The sequence below is a fragment of the Macaca nemestrina genome, chromosome 4 (assembly GCF_043159975.1).
Source record: "Macaca nemestrina isolate mMacNem1 chromosome 4, mMacNem.hap1, whole genome shotgun sequence".
NCBI classification, from domain to species: domain Eukaryota; kingdom Metazoa; phylum Chordata; class Mammalia; order Primates; family Cercopithecidae; genus Macaca; species Macaca nemestrina.
Genome location: NC_092128.1, coordinates 160,507,935 through 160,533,387, shown reverse-complemented (window position 1 = coordinate 160,533,387; position 25,453 = coordinate 160,507,935). Strand labels below are relative to the sequence as shown.

Genomic DNA, 25,453 nt, shown 5'->3' with positions numbered 1-25,453 from the left:
TATGTGAGGTATGCAAAATGTATCAGACCCAGAGAGATGAAACAGGAGGATAAAACAGTCATGGCCCTGCACCCACGCCCAGGAGCAACTGTTTAAAGGCATTTTGTTCTTTCTTTCCTTCCTTGTAGTTTCCAGACTAGCTGACAAATTACTTAAAATGTTACCACAATTTGCATCATATGACCCTCGCCCATTATTTTCATGTTCCTGGAATTTGTGATACAAAGAACAACATATAGACAATCAATCACTTACGTTATTTTAACAGTACAATGTAAGAACTGCCCTTTCTTTTTCCTTTGAAAGTCCACTTGTAACTGCTGCTAATCAAAGCATATATTCATGGCAATTTGAATATATGTCTCCTTGGTTGCAGTCCCCAAATTTGACCCAAATAAATTCTCAACTTATGTTAATTTGCCTCCGTTTCTTTCTTTAGTTGACAAAAGGCACTATGAAAATCAAAATATTCTTTGGTATAGGCAGGGTTGCTAGCTTTATTTCCTCTGAATTTTAATAACCTTTTTTTATTTCTAGATATGAGATAATCTATTTTTTGTTTCATCACAGACATACATATTAGTAGTTCCTCTTTTTAAAATTATAGGTTTACATGTATTAAATGTGACAATTTCCCCTCTATATCTGTTAACTATACTTATCCATCATATGTCACAAATCAAAACAAAGGGAACTGTCAAATACCATTAGAGAACTTGGTAATCACAAAGTAGACAAGAACAAAAAGTGGAAATTCTGAAATCATTCTAGAAAAGAGGAAAAGAATAGGGATACTTAGACTTAAAGATACTTAAAACAAACTTTAAATACATAAAGCAAACTAAGAGTAGCTCCTGAACAGGTTCCCCATGCATATAAATTCATCTACCTGTTATGTCTGGGAAAACAGTATACTACCTTTTCTCCCCACACAAACTTTCTCTCTAGATAAACTTTTTTGGGCCCTTTAAATGGAATATATCATTTTCATTATTTGGTCATGAAATATACAGAGGGTACTGGGGAAGCAACAGTGGAAGAGGCAGAAGCATTCTTGACCCTCAGGAAACTTACAGTCTAAGGCGCAATACCAATGTTGAGTGAGCAATTACAAGTACAAACACAAAAGGAGCTTAAGGGGAGCTAAAACCTCTCATGGAGGGGTGAGATTTAAAACCATTTTTATTGCCATCCTATGCATTATTAAGGAAACAGGGAAAGCTCAGGAAAAAATTACATTAAAACAACATTTGAAGAAAGGTAAAGCAGAAGGGGAAAACCACAGCTTTTGACTTGAAATAAACAACCTATTCCAGTCCAAGATTTCAGGTGCTTTCAAAAAGTAACTGAAATTTTTTTACTTAATTCCTTTATATATATGAACCTGAAATTAAGCCAAAAAGCATGATATGAGACCCAAAAAAACTCACATCCTACTCAACCAACCAAAACTGTTTAGGACTTAAATGGGACAAAGGATTTCAATAGCACTAACAGCTCAAGGAATGTATGTTAAACCTTTTGTTTCACATCCAGAAAATTTGAAAACTGGGCTAAATACTGTATATATCGGAAGGTTTTAAAAATAATTTGTATGATTTAATCTTACCAAAGAAAGCTTATTCATGTAAAGACATTTTTATACCAACCCTTCATATCATCAGTGAAAACTGTTTATTAAGCAGGAGTAGTATGAGATACAGAAACAGCATAAACCGGCCAGGCGCGGTGGCTCACGCCTGTAATCCCAACACTTTGGGAGGCCAAGGCAGGCAGATCACGAGGTCAGGAGATCGAGACCATCCTGGCTAACACGGTGAAACACTGTCTCTACAAAAAATACAAAAAAATTAGCCGGGCGTGGTTGGGGGCGCCTGTAGTCCCAGCTACTTGGGAGGCTGAGGCAGGAGAATGGCGTGAACCCGAGAGGCGGAGCTTGCGGTGAGCCGAGATCGCCCCCTTGCACTCCAGCCTGGGTGACAAAGCGAGATGCCGTCTCAAAAAAAAAAAAAAAAGAAAAGAGATAGCATAAACCAAAATCTCACATGTAATCATTTGATGTTAACTGGATTTCAGAGTGAGTAAAGTATTGCTACAAACCACAGCAATGGGACAAAACGCCGCTTTTTTTTAAAACTGCACATGTGCTTTGTTCCCTGAGAACCTTTGGTTTAGACTTTTTGTACAGTAAGCCATTTCATTAAATATGGTTAGATTCACAGTCTCAGATCTTAAATAGACACACTTAAGTGACACATTTGATGGCAACATTCTTATAAATTATAACCAATTATATGGCATGATCTCAGCTCACTGCCATCTCCGCCTCCCAAGTTCAAGGGATTTTCCTGCCTCAGCCTCCCCAGTAGCTGGGACTACAGATGTGTGCTGCCATGCCCAGAAAATTTTTGTATTTTTAGTAGAGATGGAGTTTCACCATGTTGGCCAGGCTGGTCTCAAACTCCTGACCCCAACTGATCTACCTGCCTCAGCCTCCTAAAGTACTGGGATTACAGGCGTGAGCCACTGTGCCCAGCCTTCTCTAGATAAACCTTCGATGAGCCTAATATGAAAAGTAGTGCAGCGAACCGAGTATTATATGACATAGTTTTTCATCCTGAACATGCATGTGTTTGTCATCTGAATTGAAATTCTCAAAAGAGAGTGGGGAATACACAACTTCTCTTACTGAGTTTGAGGTACAAAGCCCACATACTCATTTGGCCACTAACATTACCATTTGCAGATATTGAACAGCTTTGCAGATAAAATTGTTCAATATATCAATAACTAGATAGTTGGCTTGGATTCATAAAGCTGTAGGGTTTTTTTTTTTTAAGACACACAAACACGAAACTGTAGCTTTCCAGAGGATAAAACTGAAATACTTAACCATCTGCAATTTTAATTTATTTTCCAGGCATACATGCAAAATTGACCAAGATCCTGTAGGAGCATATTTAAACAGCTACAATTCGATGTATGCATTCTAACGACAGTCAGAGTTCTATTCTTCTAAGTATTTAAGAAGAACCTATAAGTGGGCATGGAGAAGAAAGAAGCAAACTAGCAAGCTATCTCGCATGCTTTCTTAACTCTATATAATCTTCTCCACCTATGAGTTTATGTCTCAATAGATAGGAACTAAATAATATGGTCACAGTTGTCTACATTGGTGCCACTTTTGCAGTGGCAACAGAAGGCAACTTCCCTCAAATGGTGAAGGATGGATAAGTGAAATCCATCTTCATATGCCTAAAAGACAAATTATCTGTCTAGGACACTGTTATCACAGAGCAAATGCTTACCATCATTCAAATTCAGTAGAACTAGTGGAACTCCTGTACAACAACTACCTGTTTACTGAATTTGCAATTGTTCCGCTATTGTCAGTTCCACGAGGACATGCACAAACTGTATCTTTATCTTTTTACTTCTAGATTTGCATAGAGCCTAGTATATAGAAAATTTACTCAATAAATGAATGAATGGACAAATGGTTGGATGAGTTGCAGTATGGTACAAATTAGTCTCAGTAGCTACTGAAGATACTGCTGCTGTATCAGTTAGGATGTTTTCAGGTGCATCAACAAATTGTTGGGGTCCGCGTGTTTCCTAAACAAAAGAATGAACACACAAGACAACACAAGACAAGACAAACATGGCAGCCGCCACGAATGGCACGCTCTGCTTTATTTTATACAGTCGTTTGTGGAATGTTGCCAAGTCACAAGACACATTGTTGTTTTTCTGACCTTTCCCTGACTTTCTGGATTTTCAAGATGTTTACACATAAACAAGCCCCCAGGGTCTGCTGTTAGCAGCTGGCTCCTTTGTCCTCCCTGTTTGCAGGGAAGGAACGCCTGCTTCGTTTGCAAGAGCAGGACTTATCGGGAACGGGATGTTTGCGAGCACGTAGTCCTCTACACAAATGACAGAACAGTAGACCAAAATGGGTTAAATAAAGTAGAAGCGTATTATCTCATTTAAAAAGAAAATTATTCCAACATCAGAACAGGGATTCAATTATGCCAGATGGGTTGAGATTCTTTCTGTCTTTCCCATAATTAAATCTCGGAATGTTAGCAATGTCTGCCTTCATGATCATAAGACAGGTGCTGAAGTTCCAACATCATATCATCATGAGAATAAAAAATACTCACAGAATCCCAGCACTTTGGGAGGCTGAGAAGGGTGAACTGCCTGAGCTCAGGAGTTCAAGATCAGCCTAGGGAACGTGGCTAAACCCCATCTGTACACAAAATACAAAAATTAGCTGGGTATGGTGATACACACCTGTGGTCCAGGTCACTAAGGAGGTTGAGGCAGGAGGATCACTTTAGCCCAGGATTTCATGGCTACAGTGAGCAACAGTGATATGCCACTGCACTCCAGCCTGAGTGACAGAGTGAGACCCTGTCTCTACCAAAAACAAAAACAAAACCCACAGCAGAAAGGAAGGAAGTGAAAACAAAAAAAATTTTTTTCTAGAGATCCTTCGTGCTACCATACTTTTGCTTATCCCTCACTGGCCAACATGCTTTACTTGTCCATTGTTAGACTGATGACCAACAAGAATAATGGAATTTCCATAATTGGCATAGAATAGGTCTCTATGGATAATGGAGAAAAAACAGATGTACTCGTCCTGCCCTACGCTGCCAAATGAGCAAAGTAATAATTCTATCTATGTGCAATAGGAAAGAATAACTGTAACCTGCAGTATTTGCATAGCTCACATATAGCATGATATATAGCAGATCCTGAAAAGTCAACACACTCTCAAATTATTCATTCACTCACATAGCATAGATTTGTTGAGCACCTACCATGCAGCAAGCACTGTTCTCTACACCTGAGAGACATCAGAGAACATAATGTAACTCCTAAACCTCATGGAGTTTAAATGCCAAAGGAGGAAGACAGATAATAAACAATTAGTATAATAAATAATTATATGTTATACATCATTTCATATATGTGTGTATATATATATATGAAAGTGACAAGTAGTGTTTAAAACAAATCAGGGTAAGGTGGGTCCAGATGGAAATTTTAAATAGGGTGATCAGAGAAGACCTCCTTGAAAAGTGACAATGACTTCAAGGAGAAGGGGCCAAAGATTAAGACACTCCCTCACCTGAAAAGCTGACTGATTCTGGATTCTAAATGGCAAAAGGTCAGATTGTTGCCTTCCCAGCAAAGCCTAATTATTCAGATAGCCTCACGATAGCTGCTATTAATGTGAAAGGACATGTCAGAGAAAGAGCAAGAAAGCAAAAGCTGAAGAACTATCTAGAATACATCCAGAAAAATGTTTGGTTGTACTTACAGGCACTTTGGAAGGAAATAAACTTAGAATTTACTAAGATTGAGGAAACTGTGTTGCTAAAGAATCTATGAGCCTAAGAACCAAATAGCCTTGTGACACTATGGGCCTACAAACTAAGCTGTAAAATATATGCAGCATTCAAGAGGAACAAATTCCCCAAAGCCCTCTTAGATGTGATCAAGAAGAATAATAGACAAAGAAGTTTCTTCCAGAGAGAAGAGCAGAGAGCCAGAGACCAGTGGACAAGAATTTACTCCCATAAAGCAGACACAAGGCCCGATCAAGGAAGTTCCTTCGCTACTTAGGCAGAGGTCTTCGACCCCCAACCATCTAGCTGATTTCCCTCAGTGCTATGAACCAGTGACTGCTGTGTTTCTCCTTCTTCCCTTTCCTGAATAGGAGTTTTAATTACAGTTATCCTCTCTCTGGTCCACCATTGATTCTGGTGGGAGGAAGGGGTGACAGAAAGAGAGGAAAGTATTTTACCTTCAACTTACAGGTCACCAGATAACTAGGAGCTACCTATGGATGTGAGTGACAGGACGGATCATCACCGGTCAACATACCTATGGATGCTGAGCTGGGTGCAGCAGCTGAGTATAACTTTGAGTTGTCTCCCTGGAGGAAGGGGTGAACGTGCTCTTTGTGGCTTGCCCAGAGAGAGGATGAGTATGAGAAGGATATACACAGAAACTCGGCAGCCAGAGTTTCAGGCTGTGGGAGAGACAGCTAGTCATCTACTAAAAATTATCCACTCGTTATTCCTAGGCACAAAAATAGGTTACATTTCCCCGTCTCCCTCACAGACTGATGTAACCATGTGACTAAATTCTCAACAATGAAATGTGAAATACGAGTAGATGTGGTATGTGCCTGCCTCTTCAGGACCGGGCCTTTTAAGAGAGGTGTGCTTCCTCCACACTACCCCCTCTTTCCAGTGGCTGAAATCTGAATGCAATCCTGACCTTGCACCAGATGACAAGGTCCCAGGGGACAGAAGAGTCACGAAATGCAAGAAACCTGGGTCCTTAAATAACCATGTGAAGGAGAGCTACTACCAACCTGGGGTACCTACCTTCAGTTATTACATGAGGGAAAAATCATTTTCTTGTTGATTAAGTCACTGAATTTCTAAGTCAGAAATTCAGTGTCAGAATTTCTAAGTCAGAAATTTATCCTCCTCTAACACAAACATTTTGCTAATGCATAAATTATCTCCTATATATTTTAAGATGACAAAAAAGAATATAATACACTTTGGAAGCCTTTCAAAATAGCTAAAATGTTTTCAGTTTTGAAACCTACATTTTCCAGTTATTTTGAAAACAAATACTATGGTGGGATCCCTTATCACAGACTATAGATAATGAATTATTAATATGCTTAACATGTAAGATTTAGCAAAATAATGAAAAAAGCAAGAAATAAAAATGTTATTTGCCAATGTGGTACTTAGACATCTTCATGGTGCTACAGCAATTGAAATGCAAATGTATTCCGTTGCCATTAAAAACTCCTTTCCAAATGCAATTACTTAATGCCTTTCGCTTACATTAAGTAGTAAACTTCTCAAGAGGAAGGACTTTGTTTTGCTGTCTACTGTGTAACTAACACTCGGCACAGTATCTCACATATAATGTGCATTTAATAAATACTTACTGAATGAATACATCAATGATTGATTGAAGGAATTTCATTTTTGATTGGTTTTAACTTTTGTGAGAAAAAATAATGTTTAGTAGAAATTCAAAAAGCAGAAAAGCAAAAAAGGTGTACTTTCTTTTTACTACCCTCAATGCTGTTAAATGGAAGTAAATATGGCTTGAGAAAGCCTCTGTATTTCCATACTTGAGCCCTATTGGACAAATCATAACCTAACATGGTAGGTAGACAAGACTGAAAACCTAACTTAGGGGAATGCCTCTGCGGCAATAGATGAATCTCAGCCAATCCCAGGAGCCATACTTTGGCCATTCACACACTGCTCAACATTCCAACTGTGTTCACATAAGGCAAATGCCAAACTGTAACCAATCCAGCTGTTTCTGTACCTCACTTCCATTTTCTGTATGTCACTTTTTTTTTTCTTTCTTTTTTTTTTTTTTGGTCTATAAATTGCTCTGACTACGAGGCATTCCTGGAATCTCTATGAACCTGCTGTGATTCTGGAGGCTGCCTGATTTGCGAATCATTTTTTTCTTGCTCAGTTAAACTCTGTTCAATTTAATTGGTCTAAAGTTTTTCTTTTAACAATGCTATAATTCTCTCATCATCAAACTTTAAAATTGTATGTCATTCAATGGGTACACCAATAGTAAACTCAGAAACATGTCTGGATTTTAATTTCTAGCTTGAGTATTCTATACCCAAAGCCTGATACTTATACAAGGGAATATAAAAATAAACCTCTGGTAAATAATGAAACAGACTTTTCTAACTTCAGACATCAATACTAAACTTTCCTTTTATCACCTTGAATTTCACAGGGGGGACTGTGCACATTACTGAAGACTAGATTTGGCTCACAGCAGAAAAGAAAAATCAATAGCTTGGTAGTTAACTCCCAATCTTCTCCCAGAAATGCCAACACAGAATTTATCCACAGACTAGAAATAGGTTTGCTTTGTTCTGCTTGCAAAACAAGACAATGGATCAGCAGACAGCTTACCCAAAATGTCGGCAATACTAAAACTATAGGTAATAAATCCCTTTAATGCAAATATCTGTATCTCAAACTTTCAGAGGGATGCTTGTCTAAGCTTAAGAGGAGCCATAATTTTAAGAGTGATATTTTCTTCAGGGTTAAAGATTCCAAAAGAGCAGTGCTAGACTCCCTGTGTAGAATCTTACGAGGATCACACTTTTAGAAAATGGATGAATAAAACTGAAATAAGCCTGACAAATTGTTCAATTTCAGTGGAAATCAAAAATAATTTTTAAACAAATTATTATTATTATTATTATTGAGACAGAGTCTTGCTCTGTCACCAGGCTGGAGTACAGTGGCATGATCTCAGCTTACTGTAGCCTCCGCCTCCCAGGTTCAAGAGATTCCTCTGCTTCAGCCTCCCAAGTACCTAGGACTACAGGTGCATGCCACCACACCCAGCTAATTTTTTGTATTTTAATAGAGACGGGGTTTCACCATGTTGGCCAGGATGGTCTCCATCTCCTGACCTAGTGATCTACCTGGCTTGGCCTTCCAAAGTGCTGGGATTACAGGTGTGAGCCAACGCGCCCAGCATCAAATATATTCTTTAATCCAGCATTTCATCTAAGATTAAAAATTTAATTATCAGTGTTTATTAATCAATTTTAATTTTTAATGTGATTCATTCATTTAATAAATATTGAGCACGACAGTAGAGATTGCCTGCTGTAAATTGCAGTATCTATGCTCCCTCTTTTAGAAACCCTGACTTTTAGCTGGCCATATGGTCATCTGGAAGAAAGATGTGGTCCCCAAGTCCCCACCTCAGCTTGAGTCCAGGAGATAGAGATTGCAGTGAATCAAGATTGCAGTACTGAACCCAAGCCTGGATGACAGAGCAACCCTGTCTCATGGTAAAAAAAAAAAAAAAAAAAAAAAAAAAAGAAAGAAAGAAAGAAAGCAAAATGCATGCCTAAGAACTTTGAAGATCAGAGCCACCACACTCACCCTAGCTGCTCAATTCTAGACTTCAACATAAGAGAAAAAAAATAAAGTCCAACCTTTTTTCTTTTTTCTTTTTTTGAGACAAAGTCTCACTCTGTTGCCCAGGCTGGAGTTCAGTGGCACGATCCCAGCTAACTGCAGCCTTGACCTCCCGTACTCAAGCAATCCTCCCACCTCAGCCTCCTGAGTAGCTGGTACTACAGGCCTGCACCACCACACCAGCTAATTTTTTTGGTATTTTTTTGTAGAGATGGGGTTTCACCACGTTGCCCAGGCTGGTCATGAATTCTTGGGCTCAAGTGACCCTCCTGCCTCAGTCTTCCAAAGTGCTGGGATTACAGGCATGAGCCAACATGTCTGTCCATGTCCAACTTTTTATGTCACTGTTACTTGGGGATTTTTATATTACTTGCAGTGAAACTTAATTCTGGATTCAAACACAAATTATATTATAATTTGTAAGTGTTAAATACAAGATGAGTAAAGCAGTTTCTCCATACAATTCAGCTTAAAATTTAGCAATAAATAATGATGTAGAAAGAGTACCAGACTAGATTATGACAGATAGATTCTTCCTGTTTAATAGGTTTCAAACCAATTCCCTTCCTCTGGTAAGAGCAACCACTTTCCTTTTGGGAAACTTGTCTTTCATATCTTGAGATCAAATTTTAATTCCTATATCCCCACCCCTGAGCCAACTTCAATTACTTGGGAATGGAGGAAGAGCTGGAAATGTAATACAGCCTGGCCAATTAAAGTACTAGCAATTGTGATTGATTCAGAGACAAGCATATGAATCACATTTGGCCATTCAGAATCCCGCTGTATTAATCAGCTATCACTGCAAAATGTTGCATAACTGAAAAACCCACAACTGAGTACTTGTATTAATCTGTTCTCACATTGCTATTAAAAACTACCTGAGACTGTGTAGTTTACAAAGAAAAGATGTTTAATTGACTCACAGAACCACAGGCTGTGTAGGAAGCATGGCTGGAGAGGCCACAAGAAACTTACAATCATGGTGGAAGGTGTAGGGGAAGCAAGTACATCTTCACATAGTGACAGGAGAGAGACAGTGCAAAGGTGAAAATGCTACAAACTTTCAACCAACCATATATCATGAGAACTCACTATCATGAGAACAGCAAGGGGAAAATCCACCCCTATGATCTAATCACCTCCCCAACATTGGGGATTAGAATTCAACATGAGATTTGGGTGGGGACATAGTGCCAAACCATATCAGTACTTTAATACCAAACATCATGGATCTATAGGTCAGCTGGGGCAACCCAGCATTAGGCTGCAAGTTGGACCCTTCAATCTGTTTGATCTCTACATCTCTCATCTTTCTTGGACCAGCAAATACCTGGATGAAGGTCTTCTTGTGACATATGATAGAGATAAAGAAGCCAAGCTAACGCACACAGGCACATTTAAGGTCTCTGCTCGTTGTCAGGTTCATTAATATCTCATTGGGATGGGGAAATATATTCTGCTCACTACAGTGAACTATAAAGTCACATGTGAGAGTAAGGGGGGTGAAGAAGTGGAAATAATAATTCAATCAATCAGTCACACCATCTTGAATTTCCAGTACCTTCAGGATCATGGTACCAGAAGGCTTTGAGCCTGGGGCTACATATGCCAATCTTCCTGGCTAAATGGAAAAAGCACCTCTCTAATTGGAGAGAATTAGGTAACATAGGAGGAGAAACAAATAGGTGAGAGATGGGTGGATGGATATATCGAATATACTAAATCCTTTCTTTTAAAAATGGGACCATGTCAGAAAAACATACTAAAAATAGTAGTGATATGAGCAAGCATTGTGGGAATTCAGGAAAGTAAAAGGATTAGAGATATTTTTGTAGCAGACATTCATTTGAATTGGCCTTTAAATGATAAGTGAGAAAAATTTTCACAATTGCAGAGGTAATGCAATGATTTTCAGAAAAAAACATTGTGTGATCTCTCTAACAGACATTGTTGGTTTCCCTCATGGAGAATCCCTACTAGGGCAGTGTAGATGGGAAATGTGGGGTTGGAGCCCCCACACAGCGTTCCCTCTGTGATACTGCCTAGTGGAGTTGTGAGAGGAGGGCCACTGTTCTCCAGACCCCAGAATGGTAGATCCACTGATAGCTTTCACCTCGCACCTGGAAAAGCCATAGGCACTCAAAGTCAGCTCATGAAATCAGCCTCAGGGGCTGCACCTCACAGAGCCACATAGGCAGAGCTGCCCAAGACCTTGGGAGCCAACCCCTCGCATCAGCGTGCCCTGGATGTGAGGGATGGAGTCAAAGGAGATTATTTTGGAACTTTAAGATGTAATGGCTGCACTGCTGGATTTCAGACTTGCATGGGGCCTGTAACCCCTTTATTTTGGCCAATTTCTCCCTTTTGGAATGGGAATATTTACCCAAAGTCTGTATACGCATTGTATGTTGGAAGAAACTAACTTGCTTTTGATTTTACAGGCTCAAAGGCACAAGGGACTTGTCTCAGATGAAACTTTGGACTTGGGCTTTTGAATTAATGCTGGAATGAGTTAAGACTTTGGGGGACTGTTGGGAAGGCATGGTTGTGATTTTAGATGTGAAAAGGAGATGAGATTTGGGAGGGGCCAGGGTAGAATGATATGGTTTGGCTCTGCGTCCCCACACAAATTTCATCTTGAATTGTCATCTTCACATGTCGGGGAGGGGTCTGGTGGGAAGTGATTGAATCATGAGGGTAGACTTTTCCCTTGCTGTTCTCATTACAGTGAGTGAGTTTTCACAAGATCTGGTTGTTTGAAAGTGTGTGGCACTTCCTCCTTTGCTCTGTCTCTCTCCCCTTCTCCACCATGGTAAGACGCGTTTTCCTCCCCTTTGCTTTCCACCATGGTTGTAAGTTTCCTAAGGCCTCCTATCCTATCCATGCTTCCTGTGCAGCCTGTGGAACTGTGAGTCAATTAAACCTCTTTTCTTCTTTAATTATCCAGTCGCAGGTAGTTCTTTAGAGTAGTGTGAAAACAGACTAATATAGCTGTTATTATAAAATAGTCAAAATATTTTAAAAAGTAAAGTGTATTCAGTAAAAAATGTATAGTAAGTATTGATGAAAGAAAAATTTATAAAATAAACAGTGTAGTACGCATGTACAGTATTTATAAAGTCTACAGTGATTTTTAGTAATGTCCTAGGCCTTCACATTCAGTCACACTTACTCACTGACCCACTAAGAGCAACTTTTACTCCTGTAGGATCCATTCATAATAAGTGCCTGATGTACCATGTTTTTCTTTTATACAGTACTTTTACTATATCTGTAGTATGTCTACATACACAAATACTTACCATTGCCTTATAATTGCCTACAGTATTCAGTACAGTCACATGCTATACAAGTTCAAAGCCTAGGTCTTCAAATAGTCAAGGATTTTACCTTTAACTAACTACAATTCTTTCTAATTTAGTAACTCAGTGAAGTGTACAAAAATGTGTTATAAAGTGATATACAATGACTAGTTTTGTAATTAGTTCTTGGCCTAAAACAGACATTACTTTGACTTTAGGCTTAGTTAGGAATATGTATTAATCTGTTCTCTACTGATAAAGAAGACACACCCGAGACTGGGCAATTTACAAAAGAAAGAGGTCTAATGGACTTACAGTTCCACGTGGCTAGGGAGGCCTCATAATCGTGGTGGAAGGTGAAAGGCACATCTCACTTGGCGGCAGACAACCAACATCCAGAAAATATGAATTCTAGGACACTGAAACACAGACAGTACAAACATGTGATCCATAATAGAAAAGAAACAAAGGAGAGGAGACCTATGATTACCCTGATTTTACGCCTGGAAGTACTTTCAGACTATGGTCCACATAAGGAAATTCAAGGAAAGTTGCGCTGGGGAGGAAAAGATTTGAGTTTGGGAAGTCTAAGACGGCTGGAATTTGCAATAAAAAGTGACAGAAAGGAAAAATTATACATAGAAAGAGTTTCAGAATACTCTTCAAGTCTTGGGCTGAATACAAAGCTGTGCATGTATAGCGCGAGACTTTACAAAAAAATTAAATAGCAGGGCAAAAAATAACTATCACCAAAAGAACAATTACTGGGGAACTACAAACTGAACACCTGCTGGAACTCACAGGGACAGGAGTCATTTGAGTTTTAATCAACTAGAGGGCAGAATCTTTATTAAATACCCATGACATACAAAAGAGGGTCCAACAAGCCACTCTTCCAGGACTGGACTAAGATATCCATATTACAAAATGATAGTGTAGACACTCACAAGGCTTAAAAACAAGTCTCAAAAGAAGCAAGCTGATCAGCCACTACAGGAACAGCTTTCCAAAATGAATCTCAACCTTCTTTAAAAATTTAGACATTCAATCTATTGGTTTTTTAATGCTGGCATAACTAACACATGTTTAATGGCTTGAAATGACACCCATTTATTATCTCACAGTTTGGTAGGTAAAAATTCCAGTACAGCATGAACCAGTACAGCATGATTGGGAGATTGTTCAAATGAGCTTCCCAATCCATGCAGGCAGTTGGCTGAATTCTGTTCCTTACAGTTTTAGGACTGTAGTTCCCATTTCCTTGCTGGCTACCAGCTGGAGACCAGTGTGTACTCCTAGAGCAATGGTGTGTTAAGTCCCTCTCATGCTTCCAATCACTTCGACTTTCTCTTTGCTACATTTCTCCGAGTTTACTTGGAGAAAGATGTCTGGTTATAAGGGTTCATGTAATTAGATTGGGCTCACCCCAATAATCCAGGATAACCTATTTTAAAGTCTATAATCTTCATTATATCTACAAAGTCTCTGTTGCTATGTTACATATACATATTGAAAAGATCCAAGAATTAGGGCGTGGACATCTCTTTTTTTCTTTTTCTTTTTCTTCTTTGTCTTTTTTTTTTTTTTTTTTTGAGACAGAGTCTTACTCTGTCACCCAGGCTAGAGTGAAGTGGCACGATCTCAGCTCACACAACATCCACCTCTAGGTCTCAAGCCAGTCTCCCACCTCAGCCTCCTCAGTAGATGGGACTACAGGCATGCACCACCATGCCTGGCTAATTTTTGTGGGGTTTTTTTGGTAGAGATGGGGATTCACGATGTTGCCCAGGCTGGTCTTGAACATCTAGACACAAATGATCAGCCCACCTCAGCCTCCCAAAGTGCTAAGATTACAGGTGTGAGCCCCCATGCCCCACTGATCCCCAGCGTTGGAGGTAAAGCCTGGTTGGGGAGCAGGGAGTAGGGAGTTGGAGCTTAGTTACGGATCCCTGATGAATGGCTTGGTGCCATTCTCTAGGGTATGAATCAATTCCTACTCTTAATTCCCAATGGAACTTTTTTTTTTTTCAACAACAACAACAACAACAAAGGAATAAAATAAAAATAAAAAAAAACAAAGAGAGTGAGCTTGAAATCTCCTCCCCTCTCTTGCTTGCTCTCTGGCCACATGATCTCTGCACACACTGGCTCTCCTTTGCCTCCTATCATGAATAGAACCAGCCTGAGGCCATCACCAGAAGCAGATGCTGGCACCATGCTTCTTGTACAGCCTCCAGAACCATGAGCCAAATAAACCTCTTTTCTATATAAATTATCCAGCCTTGGGTATTCCTTTTTTTTTTTTTTTTTTGAGACGGAGTCTCGCTCTGTCGCCCAGCCCAGGCTGGAGTGCAGTGGCGCGATCTCGGCTCACTGCAGGCTCCGCCTCCCGGGTTCACGCCATTCTCCTGCCTCAGCCTCCCGAGTAGCTGGGACTACAGGCGCCCACAACCGCGCCCTGCTAATTTTTTGTATTTTTAGTAGAGACGGGGTTTCACCGTGGTCTCGATCTCCTGACCTTGTGATCCGCCCGCCTCGGCCTCCCAAAGTGCTGGGATTACAGGCGTGAGCCACCGCGCCCGGCCGGGTATTCCTTTATAGGAACACATACTGACTGAGACAAGCAATAAAAAAATCCAGTTACAAAACATCATTGTGAATCTCAAAAACATACTGAATGACAATAGCCAATCACAAATGAACACACACTGCTTAATTCCATGGATATGAATTCTTAGACAAAACTAAAGCAGCCATATAAATTAGATCTCATGTTGGAGGAGCTTGACCAGGAAGGAACAGAAAGGAATGTTGGGGCTGTGGAAATGTTCTGTATCCTCACTGGGGTAGTGGTTACTCAAGTGTATATATTTGTCAAAATTCATCAAATAGTGCTTTTAAAATGGGAGAATGTTATTTCTGTAAATTATTCCTTAAGTTTTTTTAAAAAGCCAACAGGAGAGAAGAGTTTTAAGAATAGCAAGTAAACAATGTGAAATGCCATAGAAAGGAAGACGATCATGAGAATTGAAAAGAATTTGTTTCAATTTTTTAAATTTAGTGATTTTAGAACAATTTCATTGAATCACTTTAAAAGAGTCCTTTTTTAAAGAATCCCTTTTATTTAAAAGATGGGTAGAATCCAAGATGCAAGATATTTTAGTCGTAGTTACCTAGAATGAGAAATTCGAAGAGAAAAAGCTCAGGCTTTTCTATTTCAATTAGTGCATCTCAAACTTCGATGAACATAGGAATCTCCGGGGGGTCTTGTTAAAGTGCAGGTATTGATTTAGGAAATCTCGAGTAGGGCCTGAGATTATACATTTCTAACAGAAACCAGGTAATGTCAATGTTGCTGGTTCATCTACTAAAATAGGTGGCAAGGACACAGATCGCTCCTGCGAGGCACAGATGCCATAATTAGAGTGCTAATTTGGTCCAGAAGTTTCCAAGATCTATGGAGTCTATTCCTACCATCAGTTCAAGAATGCCTACATGTAGACTGACAGGCCAGCCCTCTTTCTATTTGAGTGCGACCAGAACACGCGCATATGATGCTGTAAAAAATAACATTGATCTTCGCTCAGTAGCCTTGGGTTCAATCCCCAGCCTGCTTCTAACCAACTGCGATAACCTGGGTTAATTACTCCTAGGCTGCAAAATGAGAGAACAGTTCCTGTTTCTCCTCTGTAGGTTCCCGTAAAGACTACAATAGAAAACGTAAGGGAAAGTACTGCATGAACCATACCCCCAAAACACCAGAATAGCTAAAATAAAAGTCAAGCAAAGAGTTTGAGAACCAAGCAGGACCTAAAAATAAGACGTGGGGCTCGGGGTTTTCCCCGTGGGCGTTGAAGGATGTACCATATGGGGGGGACGCCCCACAACAAATAACCTATTTTAAAAGCTTCTGTATTTGAAATCATGCCTCTATCATGACACCTGAATATGAACTGTTCCTTCGTTAGTTACTTCAACTGGCACTTAACTATAAGTTCAGAGACAGTATTATGCTTCTTTCTCCTGAAGTCAAAGTGCCACCCACGCACCTCGCCCTTTCTCCCATCCACCCGCGGTTTTCCTACCCCCGCCGCCTGCGGCCCCCGCCCCGGGGCAGTAGTTTGCACTGTGCTGAAGGGAGAGGTGGAACGGATTCGTCTATCTACGCACCTCGACGAGGGGGGTGTGAGGAGCTACGTTCCAGAGAACGGTAAGAAACTCCGGCCAGGACACACGGAATCGCGGGAGAACTCGAGGCGAAGGTGCGGCGTCGGTGCAGGAGTGGAGGGGCGGGCCCGTAGCAGCCCTGCGAGCGCGCAGTTGTGCCCGCGGCCGCGCCACCCTCCCCGCAGCCTTCGCGGGATGGCGCCGGCGGGAGAGGGCGGGGCCAGGCGCGCGGCGGCCGACTCTGCTGCGGCCGGAAACAATAGTGGAGGAACCCGAGCCGCGCGGAAAGGCGGTGGTGGCCCGCGGAGACGGACGGTAAAGACCCCACACCCCTGCTCCTGTCCCACCTGAGCCCAGATCCCCCGTCCCATCGTGCCGCCTCCTTCGAGTTCCGAGCCCCGAGGCCCCTCGCGCTGCTGCGCGCCAGGCGCCCCGACGGACGGACCGACGGAGAGACTGACGTGGGTCCGCGACTCCCTGGGGGCGGCCGCGCGCCCCCAACGCTGAAGGACGGGCCAGGACCCGGCTCCCCGAGACCCTGAGGCTGGGCGGGCCGGCCGCCGTGGCCGTCGGACGCTTTCTTCCCTCTGGGAGGAATCCCGGAGCGATGGGACTAGTCTCCCGCCCGCTGGGCTCCAGGGTGCCGCGGTTCTGCCGGCTCCGGCTTGGGCCCCTCCGGCGGTGCCTGGCTGGTACCGTGAATCCGCCGCTCGGCCTTCGGTGTGGTTGCCCCGGACACGGCGGGACGCCCTCCCCAGGTGTTCGGTACCCACGTGCATTTTGCTGCCGCCGGCCTCCGTTCGATGCGAAGCTTCGCAACTCCGAGTTCGCGAGGCGCATCTGAGGTTCCCCCAATGGAAGTTAGCAAAGCAGTGTCCCGTGCAGGTCGTTTTTCCTGTTTCTCACAGCGTTAACTAGGTTGACAGAACCTGGTAGCTGAAGAGGCCTCGCTGCTAAGCCCTGTGTCTGATTATTCGAGGTTGGGGGACGAAGGAGGAGGACTAGAATGCCCGCAAACCTCTCTCCTTCAGGTCCCCTTAACCCAATCAACTATAGGACAAAAAAGACACTGACATAGTGTCACCTATGGCCTAGTTTTAAGTTTTACTAGCTTTGTGTCTTTGCACAGGAAAAGTGCAATGTTGAAGTGCAAGTATGGCGATGCTTGTTTGATGGAGCTTTTGCTTTAGACGAGCTGAACAGCATCCTTGTTTCCTAGAAGTTCCCCGAAAAGGAAACTACCCCAAAGGCAGGTTCTTGAATTGTGTAACTTTCCTTTTCTGTTTCTTAATAGGGGCACTATGAACGAAGAGGAGCAGTTTGTAAACATTGATTTGAATGATGACAACATTTGCAGTGTTTGTAAACTGGGAACAGACAAAGAAACACTCTCCTTCTGCCACATTTGTTTTGAGCTAAATATTGAGGGTAAGCACACGGTGTAGTTTTGATTTTACGGCATGAATTTAATACAGCTGCTTTATCCTGGTTGTAAGGTAAAACTAAAATATCTTCAATGATTGGAAATTGTGCTAAATATGAATAGTGTAGAGATTTGTTAAAGATAAGGTTTCTGGAAATTAAGGTGCAGTTAACAGAGTTACGAATTTAAGAGAAATCTTTGTTTTTTAAAGACCCCTGGAACAACCTCATTTTTCCTAATACAGAAATAAGTATGAGTGTTGATTGGGAAACGTGTTTTCTGGTTTGAGAGCTTATTGAATTGTCAGATTTTAACAGACGTGTGTGTTTTTCATATTAAGAAGTAACATAATTTTTTTATTCTTTCAAGCCTATTATGCAAGTATTTGAGTGAGATAAGCCCGAACCCTTTTCTTACCAGTATGATCTTATTATCTGGAAAAATATTTTAAAATTTTTAGATTAACCTCTTTTCAGTGATCACACACACTGTTAGTAATTTTTGAAAACTGGAAAGGTTTTTAAAATTTTTTAATGGTGTCCCTAAGATATATGAAGAAAAATTCTCCAAATCCAAAAAAAAAAAAAACACAGCCCTCTTAGAAGGTTGTATTTGGGTTGGTGCAGTTAGTGTCGTCATATTAAAATTGATTTTTGGTTTAGATATTTATGAGTCATACAAAAAAAAAAAACTTAATATTCTGGCCTGTAATTTGAGTTTTGAGTTGTTACATATCAGTAGAGAGACTTTATTAAACCTCCAGATTATGGACAGTTTCAAAATAGTTATTTCCTTTTTTCTGAATTATATATTTGAAATTTTTCATGATCTTTATTTTCTGTTCTGTAAGTATGGGGTATGAAATGTTCTTATAGTTTTAAAAAAATATAGTGGGGGATTATATACCTTGAAATTCCTGTTAGGACTTGTTATTCAGAAATTATTATAGTCACCAAACAGTATGTGATGGAAGATTATGGATTTCTTGTGTATTACATAGAATATGTATAACTTTGGCTTTAATAAATGTAGTGATTATAGCTAATTTCAAAAGATGATATAACAGGAACAGCGGTGTAGTCCTACAATTTCAGCTACTCCAGAGGTTGAGGTGACAGGATTGCTTGAGCCTAGGAGTTCAAGTCCAGTTTGGGCAGCATAGCAAGACCCCATCTCTAAAAGAATAAATAAAAATAAAAGGATAACTTAAAAATAAGTTTATTTTACAGTACTTAAATCATGCTAGGGTGAAAATCTGAATTTATGTTCTTTGAAAATAGAGGTGGCTTGTATATTGTTGATACATTGTAGAATTTTAATTTTAGATGGGTAAAGACATTAGAAATTATCTAGTCCAACCCCGTATTTTACCTTTAAGGAAACAGCCAAAAAGTTGGACTGCCCAGGGTTGCTGTAGTGGTGACGGCAACCTGTTGTTATGTGCCAGGCACTGTGCTAAACCCCTTATGTGGATTATCTTATTTAACTCAAGATAGCTTTGGAATGACTACTGTCATTTTCTATTTTCAATGTGATAGAGCTGAAACTTGGAGACCTAAGAAATACAGTTTGAAGTCACACAGCTCATAACTGACGATCCTGGACTAAAGCTTGACAGTCTGGTTCTAGTATATGTAATCTTAATACCATTGATCTACTGTCAATAGTTATTTTATATCAATAGGGCTAATGTTCTAATCCTAATTGGTTATCCTTGCTATTCTCTCAGCCACCTTTTTCTAACCAGTGTTTCCTGGCAACTCATCATTAACGGAGTTCGTACCATGATCGAATTTTTCCACAGAACCCTAAATTTTTGTAATTGCTTTTCTAGCTTTTTAAAATAAGCCTTTTATCTGGTATTCAGTCATTGTATAGAGATTATACAGATATTTCCTCAGGTACCATCTCTTAACATTTCAGCTCTGATAATATCTCAGCATGTAAGCATGGAATAAGTCCTTTGTTTTTGAAATCATAGTTACCTTCAGTGTAAAAGACAATTCTCAATTTGAATTAGAACTGTTTCATTAATACTCTATGTATAGTCAAGGTTTTATATATTAAAATCCCAATTTAATCTTTGTAAGTAAAATTAGAATCAAATAATTTCTTCTCTATCTGGTGTCAGTTCTCAGCTCTCACAAATACACATTTTCATTTTCACTACAGTTATCAGCTAGTGTATTACAACTGTTTTAATATGAGATTATTGTAAGCCGGCGTGGTGGCTGACGCCTATAATCCCAACACTTTGGGAGGCCAAGGCAGGTGGATCACTTGAGGTTAGGAGTTCGGGACCAGCCTGACCAACATGGAGAAACCCCATCTCTACTAAAAATACAAAATTAACCGGGCATGGTGGCACATGCCTGTAATCTCAGCTACTCGGGAGGCTGAGGCAAGAGAATCACTTGAACCCAGGAGACAGAGGTTGCAGTGAGGTGAGATCATGCCATCGCACGCCAGTCTGGGCAACAAGAGCGAAACTCCGTCTCAAAAAAAAAAAAAAGATTATTTTAGAAAAGAGGGAAATGAGCATCTTGAATTGCACACAATTTTAGTTTTTGTATCAGTATACAGGACTTTCGAAATCAGTTGGGGAAAAATGTCATAATAATTACATACTAGAAAAATAACAAGGTATATTTGTTGTCGGTAAATCTTTTAAAATGTTTTTGAAGTTTTCTTTCCTCTACCAAGTTCCCAACACAATGCCTGTCAATAGGCTAGAATGTAAGAGGGGCTTTTTAAAAATGACATTTAACTTTACTAGTTTAGTGTAAAGTTTTTTGTAGTTTGGGAGTATTGCAGTTACCTGATTTCTTAGTGTACTAATTGCTAACTTTGCTCTAAGACACTCTTCTCTGAGAAGAGGCTGAGTAAAAATAAATTCTCCTGAGGAATAATAACAGTTAAGCTAGTTTTGAGTCCATACATTTGTAGTAAACAATAGTAATATTTTCTACTTTTTGGATTGTTGCTTACATCAAGTCAACACTGGTTTCCTAATCAACTAGCCTCTTGTTTAAAAGCTGTGTGCATGCATACGTTTATAAAATGAAGACAAAGGAAGGAAGAAAGAAATAACAAAAGACAATCTAATCTTGTATTGTGGGCATGGCTCTAAGTTGGCTTTTCTCTGTGACTTTACAATGATGAAAAGGAAAGAGGAGCCTAAATTTTACGTACTTCCAAGCCACAGGTGATATGCTTTAAGGACCTGAGAAACGCACTCTGAGGACTCAGATATTTTTAAATGTTTACAAGGTTAATTTTTTTTTTAAACTGTTCTTCATCATTTGATATGGTTTGGATCTGTGTCCCTACCCAAATCTCATGTTGAAATGTAATCCCCAGGCAGAGACTGGTATTAGGTGATCGGATCATGGAGGTGGAATTCACATAAATGGGTTAGCACCATCCCCTCAGTGCTGTTCTCATGATAGTCAGTGAGTGAGTTATCATGAGACCTGGTTGTTTTAAAATGTGTAGCACCTCCCCCCTCACTCTCTTCCTCCTACTCTAACCAAGTGAGGTGTTGGCTCCCTCTTTGCCTTCTGCCCTGATTGTAAGTTCCCTGAGGACTCCGCAGAAGCGGATGCTACCGTGCTTCTTGTACGCCTGCAGAATTGTGAGCCAGTTAAACCTCTTTTCTTTATAAATTACCCTGTCTCGGGTTTTTTTTAATAGCAATGCAGGAATGGACTAATACACCATTAAAATAAATTGTCTACTTCTCAGATTACGAAACAGATGCATAAACTTCCTAAATACTTACAGCCTGCCCTTGGCCCTAAGACACTATGAACTTTTTCATACATATTAGTGATCAAATACTCTAATATGCATCATAGTTCAAATTGCTAAAATCTCTAAAGATATTTAAGGACCAACTTACTACCATTCCCTAAGGAATGGCAAAGAGGAAGGCAGCCCAGGGTGGTTAGGAGCCAGTAATTAAACTCAACTGTAAGGTAACAAAGCCCAAAGTGAGACTTCAGCAGGAAAAGATCCAGGGTTTCAATACTGTTGGTTCATACTATGAGTTTTCATCTTGTGCCAAAATAGTGTATAAATAATTCTTAGAGCATTTATCTCTTCCTATAATTGGCTTGCTTGCTTTTCCATAGAGAAACCCCGTCCACCCCCCCCCCCCGGTTTTTTTAAGCTAACTTAGCTTAGAACAGTTTAGCTTTTCTTCCTTTCTTTATGTTATTAAAATAAGGGTTTCACTATGTTGCTTAGGCTGGCCTTGAGCAATTCTCCCAGCTCAGTCTCCCAGGAAGCTGAGATTACAGGTGTGCATCACCTTACACCTGGCTAAAACATTTTTATAAGATTCGACCAATTCCTGTTACACAGGTTGAGCATTCAAAATCCAAAATGTAAAACTTTTTGACACCTACACGGTGCTCAAAGGAGATGCTCATTGGAGCATTTCAGATTTAAGATTTTTTTTATTTGGAATGCTCAACCAGTAAGTATAATACAAATATTCCAAAATCTGAAATTTGAAACAGTTCTGGTTTCAGGCATTTCAGATAAGAGATACTCAATCTGTACCAAAGTTTCCAGTGTAACTTGGCCTTGCTAGTTGGTAAGTATGTATCTGGCTGCTCTCTGTGTAGTACCTCTTGGACTACTTTCTCTCGATTAGTTCTTTCTAGGAACCATTCTAGGAGGAGACCCAAAGTCAGCTCCTTAGCAATCTTTCCAGCAAGAAAAATCCGTGATCTTGGCTAAGTCATAGGTGAATTAGTGCCTGTGTTTAATCTTACTGTTCCTTGGTTCTCTGTGTCTTTACCATATACTGTTTGTGGTCAGTAGTCAGGGACCAATTTGAATCTCAATGTGACATTCTTGATTTGGTTTGGAAGTTTGAACTGGTTGTCTATTACTCGAAGAGGACATAAACTGTTCCTCTGTGTCCTGCTTCTGAGACACTAACATTTTTTCCACTTAAGTAAGGGTCCCCACCACTTGTGATCGGGAAGCTGTAAAGAGCTAGTTCAGTCTGGCATTAGCCTCTTTCTCATTTCCCATCCTGTAATGGCAAACATCATGTATTAACTAAAAGTTGCACTTTGAAGTATAAAGCCTAATGGGAATTCTGAACTTTAGCTTGGTGATCTTTAATATACTTATCTTAGTCTATTTTGAGCTGCTGTAACAGAATAGCTGAGACTGGGTAATTTATAAAGAACACAGATTTCTTGGTTCTGAAGGTTGAGGGCCCTGCATTTGGGCAACGATCTTCATGCTGCATCATCCTGTGGCAGAAGGCAGGAAGTCAAGAGAGAGCTAAACTCACTTTTATAACAAAAGTGGTTTCTTTTTTTTTTCTTTTTGAGATGGAGTCTCACCCTGTCGCCCTGGCTGGAGTGCAGTGGTACAATCTTGGCTCACTGCAAGCTCCGCCTCCCGGGTTCACGTCATTCTCCTGCTTTAGCCTCCTAAGTAGCTGGGACCACAGACGCCCGCCACCACGTCCAGCTAATTTTTTGTATTTTTAGTAGAGACGGGGTTTCACTGTGTTAGCCAGGATGGTCTTGATCTCCTGACCTCATAATCAGCCCGCCTTGGCCTCCCAAAGTGCTGGAATTACAGGCATGAGCCACCACACCTGGCCAAAAGTGGTTTCTTATAAAAGTTAATCTCAAGGTAACTAACCCACTCCTACAATAATGACATTACTTCATTTATTTGGTCAGAGCCCTCATTACCTAATCACCTATTAGACCCCGCCACCACACTGTTGCTTTAAGGATTGTTTCCAAAACATGAACTTTGAGGGACACATTCACACCACAGCAACTTGAAAGTAAAGGCTCAAGGTTAATTTTTTTTTAATCCTTAACTGCCTTTTAATATCACTTAGTTTGAACACTTTAAAAATGGCTCTGGTAGTAATACTTTATTTGAATAGGAGTAAGGATGGGTGAGAGTAAAAAGTAGGCTTAATTGGTGATTAGTTTAAATAATAGAATATTTTTATAGAAAAATCATTGAAACTAGGCTAACAATATCTGGTAAAGACTTGTGATTTAACTAACAACCCATATATGAGGAGTCAGTTTCCAGACTTTTATCCCTGTCCTAATGATGGTAGCCTCATTTTTTTTTTTCTCCTGCCTAACTTTGTTAGGCTTTCTAATTCTAAAGTCTAGGATGCGTTTAAAATTTAGATCACACATAAATTTTGGTTGTGAAGGATGTCCTCTGCAGCAGAGGAGTATGTATGTTCATAATGATGATCTTGAGTGCTTTTTAAGTCAGTGATAAAAATAATGTTCTTTTAAATCAGTGATTTAAAGTTGAAAACAAGCAGTGTGTATAACCCAGAATATTCTATTAATAAGAATATCGTAATTATAAAATGATTTATTAGAATATATAAAAATGACTTTCTGGTTCAGAATCATAGTTCATTTATCCCAATAGTCTGACAGAGATGAAAAGAAATGTTTTATGAGATACATGAAAACAACTTAAATCTAAATTGAAAGTCTTTACTACTTGGATCAAAATTATTCTCAAAGATAGTTTTCATGTTGACATAACCTATAATAACTGTTACTGGAGAATTGATAAAGAGACATCACCTATCCAGAAAGGATTATTTGCCTTTATGAAGTATAATAGACGCTAAAAGTGTAATTTTTCTTATTGCATGCAAATAATAATGGCCTGTGAAGAAAGAAGACAAAGATAGATTTATCTCTACTCTAGAGGAAGTGAAGTATCACCCTCTAGTTGGAAGAAACTAGTCCACCTTATGCTCAGTAAATATTTAGGGAATTTATGCTTTTAGGTAAGTCTCTTATCTAAACAATATTTGGATATTATTTACCAGGTATTGTATACTTTCCATGCAGTTTTTAATTTTATTCTTAATACAACTACATGAAGTAGGTTCTGTGTTATCCCAGTTTGATGAATAAGGAAAGTGAGTAGAGAGTCTGGGTAACTATTCCAAAAATCACAAAGGTTAGAGACCCAGGGTCTCTGATTCCAAAGCGTCCAGGTGCCTAAATTTATTCTTCCAAAGAAAATGACATGGACTCTTAGAAATTTAGTAGCTATTAAGTAACTTTTAGGCAATATTGGAAATGAATTACACAAATGTGAATATTCAAGCAAGGACTAAAGTTTGGGTCCTAAGACATGCTTAATTTTTAAATAATTTCTACTCACGATATTTAATGAATACACATTCTGTGGAATAGCCAAAAATACTGATTTCCGATGACCTAAGAGAGTGGAGTGATGCAATTTCCATGGAGAGTGTAATCTAAACAACCAGTATGCCAACATAATATAGTTTTGAGAAATTTTTATTGAATTGATGTTAAGCAGAGAGATGGGAGGAACTAGGAAGAAAAAGGACACACACAAGACAGTCTTGTTGCTGGTCCTTACCCAGAAGAACCATGCAGATGTCAGCTGGTAATGAAACAGTGATTCTAACACTGCTCTCTGTCCTTCCACAATCCAAGTAAGGCAGACTAGCGTATTTATCCTGATTAGCC

General features: G+C 39.8%; 2 protein-coding genes across 4 annotated transcripts in view; one reads left to right on the top strand and one right to left on the bottom strand.

The window, feature by feature from the left end:
- LOC105498531 (chondrolectin) overlaps window positions 1–16,651 on the bottom strand; it is a 456,577-nt gene extending 439,926 nt beyond the window's left edge. Inside the window, exons 1-2 of one of the 2 annotated variants that reach the window (XM_071095511.1) lie at window positions 16,502–16,651; window positions 12,647–12,750 (exon numbers count right to left, since the gene is read on the bottom strand). The gene's annotated coding sequence lies outside the window, so the exon portion shown is untranslated. The remainder of the gene's footprint in view (window positions 1–12,646; window positions 12,751–16,501) is intronic. The other variant, XM_071095512.1, reaches the window with a different exon arrangement.
- A 30-nt stretch (window positions 16,652–16,681) lies between these two features.
- The window catches only part of C4H21orf91 (chromosome 4 C21orf91 homolog), a 29,406-nt gene continuing 20,634 nt past the window's right edge, over window positions 16,682–25,453 (top strand). Inside the window, exons 1-2 of one of the 2 annotated variants that reach the window (XM_011744373.2) lie at window positions 16,682–16,813; window positions 17,793–17,926. In XM_011744373.2, the coding sequence (XP_011742675.2) occupies window positions 17,800–17,926 (127 nt within the window). In that variant the 5' untranslated portion in view covers window positions 16,682–16,813; window positions 17,793–17,799. Of the gene's footprint in view, window positions 16,814–17,243; window positions 17,384–17,792; window positions 17,927–25,453 lie in introns of those variants that run through there. The other variant, XM_011744374.3, reaches the window with a different exon arrangement.